Source organism: Abrus precatorius, unplaced genomic scaffold (genome assembly GCF_003935025.1).
Source record: "Abrus precatorius isolate BTA unplaced genomic scaffold, Abrus_2018 Scaffold9, whole genome shotgun sequence".
Classification (NCBI taxonomy): Eukaryota; Viridiplantae; Streptophyta; class Magnoliopsida; order Fabales; family Fabaceae; genus Abrus; species Abrus precatorius.
This window is the reverse complement of record NW_020874439.1, coordinates 32,512,895-32,528,010: the sequence shown is the minus strand read 5'-3', so window position 1 is coordinate 32,528,010 and position 15,116 is coordinate 32,512,895. Positions and strand designations below refer to the sequence as shown.

The 15,116-nt window shown below is 28.1% G+C and overlaps 1 protein-coding gene across 2 annotated transcripts; it reads left to right on the top strand.

Annotated features, from left to right (window-relative positions):
* Positions 1–12,138: 12,138 nt before the first annotated feature.
* Positions 12,139–14,505, top strand: LOC113851423 (butyrate--CoA ligase AAE11, peroxisomal-like). 2 transcript variants are annotated; one of them, XM_027481890.1, is made up of 3 exons: positions 12,224–12,421; positions 12,708–12,936; positions 12,982–14,362. In XM_027481890.1, exons 1-3 carry the CDS (start codon positions 12,224–12,226, stop codon positions 14,307–14,309), a joined length of 1,755 nt encoding a protein of 584 aa, XP_027337691.1. In that variant the 3' UTR covers positions 14,310–14,362. The 2 variants fall into 2 exon arrangements, with proteins under 2 accessions (XP_027337690.1, XP_027337691.1); XM_027481889.1 differs by having other exon boundaries at positions 12,139–12,421; positions 12,708–14,505.
* The last annotated feature ends 611 nt before the right edge of the window (positions 14,506–15,116 follow it).

Genomic DNA, 15,116 nt, shown 5'->3' with positions numbered 1-15,116 from the left:
TTTTCCATGTTTCATTTTATCTCTCTGGGACATGTTGGATGTTTTATAATGACATGCTAAAACAACAATGCTTTCATGAATACATACACGTAAATATATATGTCAACATAGTCTGCATTCAATAAGAGAGTTATTGCCTTTATTTTTTTTTTCCCTAATGTTTTCTATTCATGCTTTATTTACTGGTAGTGAATAAAAAGTGTGAAACACTTCACATGGAAAACTTCGTCTAATTTAGCATTTTCTTGGATGGTGCTAAAATCTAGAGACTTTACTGTCTGTTTCTGTGTATCTCTTGGGAAAGTTTCTTCCAAGCCACAGGAAGTTTCTTCCAAACTTTTAAAATATTCAAAGTCAACACGATTTGAATGATCATAATGAATGGTTCTTCCTTCCTTTAGAAAAAAAAATTCCACTAGCCTAAAATCAAGTGCATTAATCACGTTCATCTGTTAGTTCATAGGCCTTGATCAAGTGGTGGAAAATCGATTCTTGCCTTGAGAATCACCGGTTTGAATCAATGAGTATGGAAAATGAGAGTTGTGGAGCTGTTTGCACCGTATCTCATGATAGCAGTGTTGGTCTTGTTTGCCACTATCAGTTTGAAAATGGGTCATCTCAGTTTGTGTTCATGGATGTTGACCATGAAAGTGGAGCTTCCCTTAATCATTCCCTCAGCTTCTTCACTGATAGCTTTGTGCAGACCCTTGCTTCTTGCAATGGCTTAATTCTCTTGTCTGGTTATAGTGAGGATCAATCATGTTACCATGTGTTCAATCCCCTCACCAAGCACTCTATCATGATCCCTCAAGCATGTATCCAAGGGCATGTTGTTAGAGTTGGATTAGCCTTTGATGGATGTCAATTTGAGGTTGTGCTTGTTGAAGCAGGATCTTCAAAATCCAATGAACTAGAATTGCATGTTTTCTCTTCTGGCACTAGCAAATGGAGGAGCCACCTCCCCATCAACATAACTGTGCCTTCTTTGCCTGATTTTGAGTTCCAAGAACTTGGCACACCTCCTCTTTACTCAAATGGGGCAATCCATTGGGAAATAGGTGGCTATTTGTTGGTTTACGAAGTCCAAAATAGCCATTGTGAATTATATGAACTACCAAATTTTTTTGAGGATTGGTCTTGGCAATCAACAATGACTTATCGCCGTTCTTTGTGTGAATCAAGAGGCCGTGTTTACTATTGCTACACTGATTTTGATGGTTTTCATATTTGGAGTCTTCTCAATGATCATGATCATCTTGGATTATTCTATTCTTATGATTCCAAAAGATTAAGGTGGAGACTAGTCCACAGTGTCATGCATAAAGTGTTTATGTCTAGGTACCAAAACTTTTGCGGCAACTTCTGTGATTGGGAGCCTTACAAGATCACACCAATTGCCTATAGTGAACAAACACAAACCATATTTTTGCAGCTTCCTGGAAGTGTTGTTTCTTACAATTTTAATACAGCAAGTTTGAGATCAATATGCACCTACTCATATCCAGGCATAAACTTCAATTGCTGTTCATTCTTTTCTTCATCTGCTTCTGGGCATCACAATTCACAAAGAGATAAGGACTTGCTGACTAATGAAGAAACGGAGCTAAATCTCCCTATAGCAGAAATGGAAAAGTTAGCACTTTAAATCAAGTTTTGGCATAGTAATGATGTGATTGTATGCGTCAATAAATTCCATACAAGCTATGTTAGTAGTAATGTTATTTTGGTTTGTAAACATTATGTGGAAGCATCTATTTGTGTGTATGTTTACAGAAAAACATTTGAATGTTTACTAAGTTAGACATGATTATCTTTTTTTTTTTTTTTTTTTTTTTTTTTTTTTGAGCTCTATGTGACCATCAAGCACTTTTTTTCTTGATCAAACACCATAACATAAAGAAACAGGAACAGCTTGAGCCATTCTATAGGCCCTCCATTTGGGCCTTTCTCTATTTTTCTGGGTTAATAGAGAAAGGCTAGACATGGGACAGCCTGGGCCATTCTACAGGCCTTTCATTTGGGCCTAATATAGCTTCACCTACTCATCAACTTCTTACATCATTAGTGACATGGATTTATAAATTATTTTCGAATTTTTAAAAAATATATTAAATATATTTTTATAAATTAATTTATGAAAATGATAAAAAAAAAGGACGAAATAATAACCAAACTTTATACCAACTCATAATACGACCACATAGTCTCAGACCCAAAAGAAAAAGGATTGGAAGTTGGAACATTATTCGTTCTGCTGTACCATGTAGCTGCATAATGGGTTTTTATTTACAAATAACATTAGGATTTTATATCAGCAAACAATATCATTATATTCAGTAATAATATTATGAAGTTAATCAGAATAGATTGATAATGTAAAAAGATAATTATATTGATATTTAATTATAAGTTGTTATAAGTTAAAAATTATTAAATTTTATGATAATTATTTTAAAAGTCATATCATAGGACTTTTAATTAATTATATTGATAGTGTATGTATTAAAAAGAAACCCATTATATGGGAGAATTGGTATCATTAAAATGGGCCATTAATTGATCAATTCAGCTTCGTGGACTACTGAGATACCTGAATATGGACCAAACATCAATAACAGACTAAGCTAATGAGAATTAATCCTCGGCTTCAACAGTTCTCAACCATTTTATTAGTTAAATCAATTTTAATTTATTACTTAAACTGTGATATTTTAATCTGAGTTTAGCCTAATTCATTTGAAGTTCTTTTTTTTGGGTCAACATTTGAAGTTCAAAATAAACTTTTAATCAAAAGATTCATAAGAGAGTTAAAAGAAAAATATTATCAATACTTATATTATAAACCTCATTTTTTTAACATGAGAAGATATTTTATTTTATTATAGTCATGGCAAGTGACTTCTTCATTGTTTACTATTTAGTACTTATTTTATATTTTTTGAAAATTTTATTTTACTTTAGAATTTGATTTTATCCTGAAATCTTAATTTTAATCATTATTAATCATTTCATCTCAAATCTCAATTACTTGTATTTCTAATTTAATTGTACAGTTTTAAAAACTTTTCTTTCTTCTAAATTAAGCTGCTTATTTTATATTATTTTAAATATACATATTTATATCATTCTTTTGAGTATATTTGTATTCATATTAAAAACAACTAAGAATGCACTCTTTTCTTTATTTTCGGTTGAGTTTATCAAGGCTCATGAAATAAAAATAAAAAAAATACTTTCGATTCAATGAGTTTCACATGTGATTGCATAAAAAATTAAATTAACAATTATAAAAACTGTATTATAAACATTGTAAATCTCATATTTATACACTTAGTAGCCAAACTATCGAATTATAACATTCTAAACCAAAATGCAATATCTTAGGTGGCTTATAAGTTAAATATTTCTTCTTCTTCTTTTTTATGTACGCATACTCATCAATTCTGTTTAACCACGTGCTATCAAAGAAATGGTTACACTTACACGTATATATATATATATATATATATATATATATATATATATATATATATATATATATATATATATATATATATATGTATGTATATAACATACTATTAATTACGGCCACACGTTTGTACAATCATTTTATAATAATCATAAATATAATCATTCTAGTCCAAAAGTGGAACCTGTTAAATGAAAATCCAAGAACACTTTTATTGATCAATGTGTGTGAAAGATTTGAATTATAGTGGCCCAAAGTCAAGTGTGTACATTAGAATCACATGCAAGCACTGCATATTTTATCAAAACAATTTAGTCAACTGATAAAGAAATCCTCACGCGACTTCTCTAGTGACCATTAATTGACTGTTCTATGATCAAATAGTTTTTTTATATATATCTTTAACCAATAAACGATGACATGTTTGTAATAAATTCACCAATGAATGTTATAGGTTGATTTAAAGTGTGTAAAAATAATATATATTTTTTTAATAAAACTTGTCATTTTTTGTTTCCTAAAATTAATTTTGAAGACTGTTATTAACTTTTTTATTATTATTAAATGATCAGATGTTCACACGGTTCATATAGTTTGAATTCAGTCAGTTCATACCTTGTGATTTGGACATTAAAATTGATACTTGAAATATTTGTTGTTTTCAATAACATGGAAGATCAACACCTAAAAATTTGTTCAAGATTGTACTATTGTATTTTCCGCTAGCCATGTCGTGTACAGCTTTTAAAATGCAACTTTAATAATCAAAACAACAATGAACCACGCACGTTATTGTAATATAATATACGTATGGATATAAACATCAGCAAAAGGTGTTACAATACATTATTTAATGACATGAACAAAACTAAAAATATGGATAAAGTATATTCCCAAATCAAGAGTTATGGGAATTGACAAAGAATGATGGTAAGAGCAACACATTCAAAAGGGTCATAATCAAATCTTGACTTCATGACCAGATACATGTTTTCTCTGTTTCACTCGAGGCCACAGAAAATGAAAATGAACACAAATTCATATTTTAAAAAATGAAGGGGTTTCTGAATATTAGCATAAGTAGTACTTGTTAGTTGACTACAGTCCAAATTAGAGTTTGTTAAGAAATGTAACTTAAAAAAATCTTTTATCAACCATTTTGTCTCTTTGTGCGTGCAGAGCATGTTGGCGTCACTGTATTCAATGTGGGCCCTAAGATCAATAGTGCTTCATTAAAGTTCGATCTTTCAATAGAGTATTTTTTCCGTCGTTGTGGTGTGTACAGGGAAAATGGAGTTTAATCAAATTTTTATATTTTATGTTATAAGATTATTAATAAATTTTATTTTTCATATATTTGTATCTTTCTAATTCTAATGTTTTTATAATAGTTTAGATTAAAATATAACAAAATACTTACATATAAATTTAAATATAATATTTTAAGTATAAGATTAATTGGAAACTAAGTCTATTTGAACCTTATTTTAAATATAAAATTATTATAAAATAATAATATGTTAATTAATTATTTATTTATTTATTAACGCAATGCATGCATTCATCTTAACTGAATAAATTAAGTCTATACAAAGTTGAATGAAAAATATGTGCACTAGCTAAATAAATAATAAAAAGATATTGTAAATAAAATAATAATAAGATCTGAAAACTGCAGCCGCTTATTGACTGATAGGCCTTTTGGATTGAAAAAAAGATCCCCTTTGCATCAAAATAATATGATAGTTTAGATAATTGATTTTTAAGATTTGTAAAATTAAATTTTAGTGAGTAAAATAAATTTAAAAAAAAATAAACTTTTTGGTGAATTAAAATTAAGTTTAAGTATGGAGTTCACAAAATTTGCAAATATATACTTCAAAAGTGATTTTATTTTACCTTGTAAACAAAATCAATTATTCTAAATTTAATCTTATTAAAATCTAAAACAACCAAAAATTTAAATTATATAACTTTCGTTGAACTTAAATAACATGTTGAAGAACATTTTTGTATGAGCCCAAAGTGTCTGCATAACTCAAATATTATTTAGGTGAGCTGATTGAGTCAATAAAGTTCTGAATTATCATAATCTCAGTTTCAAGTAAAACTACCCACTTAAACATGCATGTTTAAAAATGAAATGGTTATATTTATTTTAATTAAATATAAATAAACACATTAAGTAAACACAAGCATTGAATATTGAATATATTATATTTTTATATTAATTGGCACTTATTCAGTGTCACAACTCAAGTCATAAATATAAGTGATCTCAACCAAAATTAATCCTGTGTTACATTAGTAACTCCAATTCTCATGGAGTTGTTCTAATAGCATAAATGAATTCAATTAAAGTACTTAGATATCAGCTAAATTTTTAATTAAGCAATCACCTTTATTTTAAATAAAACACATTAAATTAAGTTATAAATTAATAATAACAGTAAATAATTGACTTTATAAAATTTCTTTCATTTATCTAATTTTTTTTTAACATAACTAAATATCATGTAAAATTTTTTATTTTTTCTCTCTTAAAATATAACTTTCAAACAAAGTTTATCTTGACAATGAAATCAAGCACATAAATTGAATATCCTGTGAAAATAATAATGTAGACAGCAGGACAATCTCCAAAATTTTAAAATTAAAATAAATTAAATAAATGAGATATTATAATTCAATCACAAAGTACATTTCATCACATGACCTGTTTACTTTAAATTTTATTTTTTTCTTTGTGGCAATGATGGAAGAGGAACATGGCCCTGCATATGGATTGCTTATTGGCCATGTCTTTCTAATCTTTTCTGCTTCTTTGTGTTGATGAAATGAAAAAACACAGATTCTACAGTCTGTACAATAATAATTTCAACTTTTTGAAATCCTCACTCTTGTCAATTGATTTGCTTGGTCCCATCAACCATTTCATATACACAAGTTAAGGATATAAAAAATCATGAATAGTTTTTCTATTTGAAATTATAGAAAAATGTTGATTTTATGATTTATCTTTTCAATAAATTATTTTATTTATAGGTAAAGAAGAGAGAACATGCGCATATTAAATTTACATATATTTTTTTAAATAGTGATATTAATTCTAACAATAAGAGATCATGACAATAACTATGCTAGTTACATTAATTCTTTTTTATCAACAATAAATTTACTATTTTACTACATAAAAAAATTAAATTACAAAAATAACGAAAAATCACTTTAAAATTATACAACAAATCAATAAAATTACTATCAAATTTAGCTTATTATTTTTTAATAATATTAAAAAAATCAATGCGTTTTTTATGCCTTCCTTCAATAAAACATTTTCACTAAAAAATAAAATTATTAATATAAATGATAAAATTTACTCTAATAAAAAAAATATTATATTAATAATTTTATCCAGAAAATAAAATAAAATAAATCTTATCATTTAACATTTTTTAATAAAAAAATAACAATTTTTGTTATATAACATAAAAAATTGGTATATTTCATGCGCTCTTGTAGCAGTTCCGACATGGAAAATGTGGGGTTGGGGAGAAATATAGAATTGTAAGGCTAATTAAAATTATTAGACATGTTAATCAGGGAATGCACTTTTTAATAGCTATTTCTTCAATCATAATCATTAATATCATTTAGGTCAAACTTAACGGGAAGAAGGTACACTACAGTGAGCCACTCTATCATTTCTTAAATCCATTTAAACAAACACGTTCCTTATAATATACCATTAAATGTTAGTATTTCCAGTTAGTACAGCAGGCAAATAATTTTTTATTTTAAATATTTTATTATTTTATAGTTTTTAAAATAAAATAATAAATCAATCTTTTTTTTGTTTGTTAATATTATGTAGCTCACTTGTACATGTGAATTAGACTGATAATTACTTAACATTGTTAATTATATTTAGAGATGTAATGGGTTAGAATATCCTTGAATTTATATTTTATTTTTAATAAAATATTAATGCTTAACTAAATATATTTTTATAAATGATAATATTATATATAGTTTTAATCTCAGTAAAATTATTACATTTATAATTAGCTTCTTAACAAATTAAGAATGTGAATATTTAGCCTTGTTAACTTACATCAGGGAAATAAATGCTATGTTAGCTGGAAAAAAGTTTGAATTTAATATTCCCATGTGACAGACTTTTATCTTAATTAACATACAATATTTTAAATTAAATTTAAATTTTATAAAAAGTATTGCATTTAAAATATTTTCCAAAAAAATATATAAAAATTATATCATTAACTTAACACTATCATATATCTAATACTCAACGTATCCTTGTCCGTATATAATAATTTAAATAAAATATGAAGGTTAAGTTATATATATATATATATATATATATATATATATATATATATATCAGCAGACATGTATTCGGCATATATTTTAAATTGTTTTTTCTTTTATTTTTGTGATGCTAAAATGGTTAGAACGAGTTAGTGTTTAGCTTTAAGTCCTAATGTACATTAAAAAATTGATTTTTTTTTATTTTTCAATAAAAAATTAATTTCTAAAATAATATTGATTTTCCATTTATTTTTAGATAAATCAATATTGAAATAATGTTTTATCTATTAATTTTTTAAAAAATAAACGTTTGAAAAATTAATATTAATATTAATATTTAATTATACGTTTTTAATTATAAAAAAACACAGTATTTTACCAACCATCTTAAATTTTTATTAATTTATAATTTTTATATTTTATTTGTTTTATAAATTAATAACTATACATTTAAATAATACTTTTTGGTTTTACTCATTAATTTTATTTTTATCTGTTTATTTTTAATATAACACCCAAAGTATATATATATATATTGAATTTATTTTGAGCTTATTATATGATTTCTAATATTATTTCTCTTTTACATTAAGACGAGCGTATAAAATATTTAAGAATTTGATAAATATGTATATAAAATTGTATATGAAAGGATAATATTACTATGCTCTTAAATTTTTAAATAGAAAATAAAGTCCTGTTAATGAATGTCCAAAGAAATTTATTAAAGAATTAATAAATAATAACTTTATTAAAAATAAAGACATAGATATATTAGCAACATTAAAATTTATGTTTATTTTAATAATATTATGATAAAGATATGTTGGCAATACTAATTTTTCATTCGTGCGTGTGTGGATCGAGAATATAAACATAATAGACTCAGCATCTTTTAACAAAATATTTTTTTTAACAAATTAGTTAACATTCTTGATTATAATAATAACAACAAAAAAATTAAAGCTGAGTCATTTTGTTTTATATGCTGCATGCTGTTGATTAAATTTTTTTCTATTTTAAGTTAGCAAAGAAACCTCTATCAAAATCGAAAATGGATCTCGATTGCAGGACCTGTAGTCCTTTTCTTTTTCTTTTTTTACCGTTGATTGTCTTTAATTATATTTTTATTATTATTTTGTTTAAATTATTTTATGTTAACAAAAAATTTTTTTTTTTTGACATACATTGAATTTGTATAAATTTTGATATGTATATTCATTAGGTTGATATCACGTGCATAAACTATAATATTTTATTGTTATCAACAACTAATCCATCTATCTCTGCCCATCCTCATCTTAAAAAAGTAAAATATATAGATTTTTGCACTCATAACGTGTATAGGTATATTTCTTTCTCATTTTTATGATATTAACTATTTAATTATATCAAATAATACTAAACAAGTAGTATTGTTTAAAACATTATATATTTTAAAATAAAATATTCTAGTTTATTTTTTTAATAAAGAGAAAAAGACAAACTGGTAAACTATTTAGATATTATAGTTTATTTTAAGAAATTAAATCAATTATTTCATTCTCTAAACATTTACATTTTCCATTTTTATATTTTTATATCTATTTTATTTTTATTCTTCCATCTATTTAACATCGTAAAATAAGATAATAGTTAAACATTTGCTTTGTAGCAAACATAACTTCGTCATCACGTTGAGTTAGTATAACCTATCTTCTAACAGGAATCATATGCTTTACCCCACGATTTAGTTTTCATCAATAATTTAAGTGCGATAAACTGAAAATAATTGCATAAACGAAAACGAATTAACTTTTATGAAATAAAAAATTGATATATAATAAAATTTTACTAACGATTATGTATTAAATATTGTTAAAACGCGTTAGATCTTGTCATATTTATGATTTTAAAAATTTATATGTAAATTTTCAATGTGTGCTATTAAATAAATATGTTAAAAAAACTATATTAAAAATTGTACAATGTCTTCTAACGATAATTGAAAACACGAAAGGAGATAAAGACACGTGAGTGAACATGAAATCGATTCATAGACGGAGCAAAGTTTCCGATTGACAATAGGAACTAATTTGTTTTTTCCTTTATATCACAGACTGTTTAATATTCTTTATGTATGAAATTAATTCTCACTTAAATATATATTTGATGGTATCATCACAGATGATATTCAAACTTGTGCTGTAATTAAGTTCATTCACATAGATTTACTTTAATATTTTGAAAGTACAAGAAGCAGCTGCTACCAAACAAATAAAAAATAAGGCTAGAAGAAATAAACTAAAAGAGTGAAAATGTAGCAGAAAAAATTGATAGGAAAAGAAGAGAAAAGTAAACAAAAGAAAGGACATTAATTTCCATGGAAAATTTTGCCCACCTTCTAGATTTTTTGGAAATTACAAACAATTTCCTCTACCAATAATTAACCCCCATTACTAGACAAATAAGGCACCCCATTCTTCTTAAAATACTTGACATGTAGCTTTCTCCTTAACTTTTTTCTTGTGGTCTTGTTGAGATGCTCTCCCATTAAGCAGAAGATGACAAGGATAACTTCCATGTATGCCTGCATCAAGAATTTTCAAGGTCGAAATTCAACAAGACTATAGAAAGTGTTATGTAATTGGTATTTATTCAAACAAATTGCACTCGCTGTTCAGCATTTGAAATATTATATCACGACAATTTCCTGGAAAATTTTTGTGATGAACTTTGGAATTCAATTTATTGGAGTTGAATTGGGGAAAGAATTAATAATATTCAACAAGACTAGACCAAGACACTGAACCATTTTTTAAGTTGGAATGACTATTAAATAAGGGAAAGTATAAAGTTTGTATTAGGTGGAAATTTATATATATTACTATACATTGTTCTCATTGTTAAAGTTGTTGTAGCAATATTATGGCACCCAGAAAGATATGAGAAAGATTAAAGTGTGTGTGAAAATTTAGAAGCTGCGGATAAAGAGAGAAAAAGAGAGAGCATGGGATGAAATTGCTTGAATGATGTTACTTTCTAGCAAATGTGTATATCAACATGCGCCACTCATCGAGAATTAACTTTAACGTAATCTAACCCACTTTTGGAACGAGGAAGGAAATTTTCAACACGACTCAATTCACTAACCAGTGGGTTGACTCATATTGGTTTACTAGATAAAAAATAAAATAAGGGATTTTTTCTAAATTAAAATATTAAGTTTAAATTTTTTAATTATTTAATTTTAAATTTTATTAAATAATAATTTTTTAAATTATAAATTGAGTTAACCCAAGTCAAGTATAGGTTTGCTTGACTTAATCCATAAATTAGGTGAGTTAGATGAAACAAAATCAAAATATCTATAAATTTAGTTTAACTTAATTCGCTCCTATAGCCTGTGATAAGTTGAATTCCACTCATAGGTTGTAACTATCACTAATGCAAAACGCATATAAAATAGAGAGAGAAAACGCTTATTTTTATAATATAATTAATTAATTATAACTTTGGATTAAAGAATGATCATAATAATTATTGAACATATTTGAATTAATCTTGTGTTAAATGTGATAAGTTAATCTTAACCACCGCTTAGTATTATTTATTTAACTTTATTTACTTAAAAATAGTTAATTATAAATATTTTACTCGACTTGAAAAAATAATTAATCAACGAGGTGAATTACATATCTTTACAAACGAGAAAACAAAATAAATTCATTATTAGTTTTTTATTTTGTGATTAAATTAACATCAAGTGGATGTTCATTATTCTCCAAAGTAAAAGCTTAAGAAAAGGACTTGACAGTATGATATTATTTAAAAGTATGACTATTATTAGTTTACTTGCTAATTGCAATTAATTAGTAACAAGAAATAAGGGGAGAAAAAAAGTGAAAATACAAAAGTAGATGGATAAAAAATTAGCTGATCGACAGAATCATTTATTAAGTGGTTAGTTCACTTTATTATTTTGGCTAATAATAAGTGACAAGAAGGGTTCATGGTAAGCATGGTATTAATTTCATGTGATAGTGGAACAGGTGCGTGGGGTCTAGGTGGCTAAATTAAGTGTGAAAAACCTATTTTACATATAATAAAGCAACAAGCAATAGACACAGAATTGAAAAACAAGGTCTATTGTCAACAACCGTGTGTTCATACACCCATTTTGGAGCATCAAAGCAACTTCCTCGTATTTTATATTCCACACCCAAACTTCACTGCATCTTCTTACTTACTGAAGTGGTCCCAACCCCTTCCCAAATAACGTGGCCTCAACAAACTTAACCCTGTTCAAGCATAACAATTTTCCTATATATATATGAACCCCATCAACCTTAACTCTCATTCTTAACCACAACAACCCTGATCTCTCTCTCTCTCTCTCTGCAACATATAAGCAAGTGAGTCATAAATCTGCTATAATATCTAATGGATAACCTTCCAAAATGCCAAGCAAACTATACCTCACTCACCCCTTTAACGTTTTTGATGAGAGCTGCTGCATGCTATGCAAATCGTACCTCAGTGATCCATGAAGGAACGCGCTTCACATGGGCACAAACTTATGAGCGTTGCCTTCGCCTTGCTTCCTCGCTCCGTGCCCTCAACATTGCTAGGAATGATGTTGTATGTGTAACAATTTCTTCAACTACATAAATTTCTTGTACTTTTAAAATATTAATGTCATTATTTGAATATCTAATTACTACCCAGTATTTGACACTTTTGTTGTGAAAATAAAAACATTTTCCAAAACACAATAATCAAAGTGAAAAGTTAATTAATGCCAGTGACCATGCATGCATATATTACATCTATGATTCATGCTTTAACCAATTAATTAATTAATTAGAAGCTGGTTTATGTATATACACACACTAATAATTGGTTTATTTTTTTCTCTATGGAACAGGTATCAGTGCTGGCCCCTAACATCCCAGCAACATATGAGATGCATTTTGCAGTGCCTATGGCAGGTGCTGTGCTCAACACCATTAACATGCGTTTAGATGCAAAGAACATAGCCGCCATTCTGAGGCACTCTGAAGCCAAAGTTTTCTTTGTGGACTATGAATATGTGTCCAAGGCAAGAGAAGCCCTCAGAATACTCATGGACAACAACAACAACCTTCAAGACGGTGGTGCAAAACCAACAAATCAAAACTACTCGTTATCTCTTCCACTAGTCATTGTCATAGATGACATAAACTCTCCCACTGGGATCAGACTAGGTGAGCTTGAATATGAGCAAATGGTTCACCATGGTAATCCAAACTATGTTCCTGAGGAAATCCAAGATGAATGGGCTCCAATTGCTTTGAACTACACATCAGGAACTACCTCAGAACCAAAGGGTGTTGTGTATAGCCACAGAGGAGCATACCTTAGCACCCTGAGCCTAATACTGGGGTGGGAAATGGGTAGTGAACCTGTTTACCTTTGGACACTACCAATGTTCCATTGCAATGGGTGGACCTTCACATGGGGTGTGGCTGCACGTGGTGGTACAAATGTTTGTCTTCGTAACACTGCAGCATCTGACATATACAGGAACATAGCTCAACACAATGTGACGCACATGTGTTGCGCACCTATTGTTTTCAACATTATTTTAGAAGCCAAACCAAGTGAACGCCATGAGATAAAATCTCCGGTTGAAATACTCACTGGAGGAGCACCACCACCAGCATCATTGCTTGAGAAAATTGAGTCACTTGGGTTTCATGTCACACATGCATATGGGCTAACAGAGGCAACAGGACCAGCCCTTGTGTGTGAGTGGCAGAAAAAATGGAACATGTTGCCAAAACAACAACAGGCCCAACTGAAGGCCCGTCAAGGAGTTAGTGTCTTGACGCTAGCTGGTGTTGATGTGAAGAACCTTGACACAATGGAAAGTGTGCCAAGAGATGGGAAAACTATGGGGGAAATTGTGTTAAAAGGAAGTGGAATCATGATGGGGTATTATAAAGACCCTAAAGCAACTTCAAAAGCGTTTGGCAATGGTTGGTTTCAAACCGGTGATGTAGGTGTTATACACCCTGATGGGTATTTGGAAATTAAAGATAGGTCTAAGGATGTGATCATATCAGGAGGTGAAAACATAAGCAGTGTTGAAGTTGAGTCACTTTTGTATAGGCATCCAAGGGTGTTGGAAGCTGCAGTGGTGGCAATGCCACACCCAAGGTGGGGTGAAAGTCCTTGTGCTTTTGTGTCCCTAAAGAAGAATTCATTAGGGAAAACCAATGATGTCACTGAAGCTGAAATAATTGCCTATTGTAGGAAGAACTTGCCACATTTCATGGTCCCTAAGATGGTAAAGTTCTTGGAGGAGTTACCGAAGACTTCAACCGGTAAGATTCAGAAGTTTGAATTGAGGGTCAAGGCTAAGGATTTCGTAGTATCCGAGAATCTGCAGCAAAAGAATAACAAGAAGTCCAGCATAGTCAATCAAAATAATATTGCAGGATATAATAATAATAATGTGCATGTTTTGGCTGTGTCTCGTCTTTGAAGTTTCAAAGTTCTGTCTACAGTTTGTTTGTTTCATATAATGCAAAGAGAATATTGTGTGTACATATGGCGTTATGGGCTATTTGGTTGTATTTAAATGGTTATAATTTCAGAGAATCCGAGGCTTTAGTTTCATGTTCCATCTACTTCGGCTTGTTTTGTGGCAAAGTGCTAAATATATAAAATAACTTTTTCATCTTGTTCCCTGCTTTGTTTAAGAATTCCATTACATCTTTAATCGAAATCTACAACATATTAAATCGTATATATATATTCTCTCCTTTGTTAATTACTTCTAAAATTTTCCTCTTATTTCATTTAACCTGTGAACTTGATGGGTTTAGAACATTTTGTTTATAGTCACTCTATTCTTTATATAAATTTTACAGTTTTTTATATTTTTTTTATCTTTCTTTATTACACCAATAATTTTATTTCACACTTTTCTCTCTCTTTTCTTCGTAAAATCCATGAGTAGAAACAGATTTGTTTATCGTGATGTACTAGTTCAAATGGAAGGATTTTGAAATTTTTTTAACCATTTTATTTTACATGTACATACAAATATTGTTAATCAGAAAGTATCTGTAAATTTTTTGTATTAGTCAGTGAATGAAAAGATGGTCTAGACAACTAAAAGATGTCTTTGTGCTTACTTTCGGTTTTTTTTTCTTTTTGTGCTTTTAAAATTTATGAGATGTTTTAATTAAATTGAAAATAAATGGATCCGTATTTGAATTTTATACGGTTGTTTATTATGAAAAGAGTCAATTTTCTCCCTTTTTTTTTAAAGTTTGCATGACTTAAA

Coding starts and splice junctions, on each gene's coding strand:
- LOC113851423 (XM_027481889.1), top strand. CDS start 12,224: ATGGATAACCTTCCAAAATGCCAAGCAAACTATACCTCACTCACCCCT. Junction 12,422..12,707: donor ACATTGCTAGGAATGATGTT/GTATGTGTAACA, acceptor TCTATGGAACAG/GTATCAGTGCTGGCCCCTAA.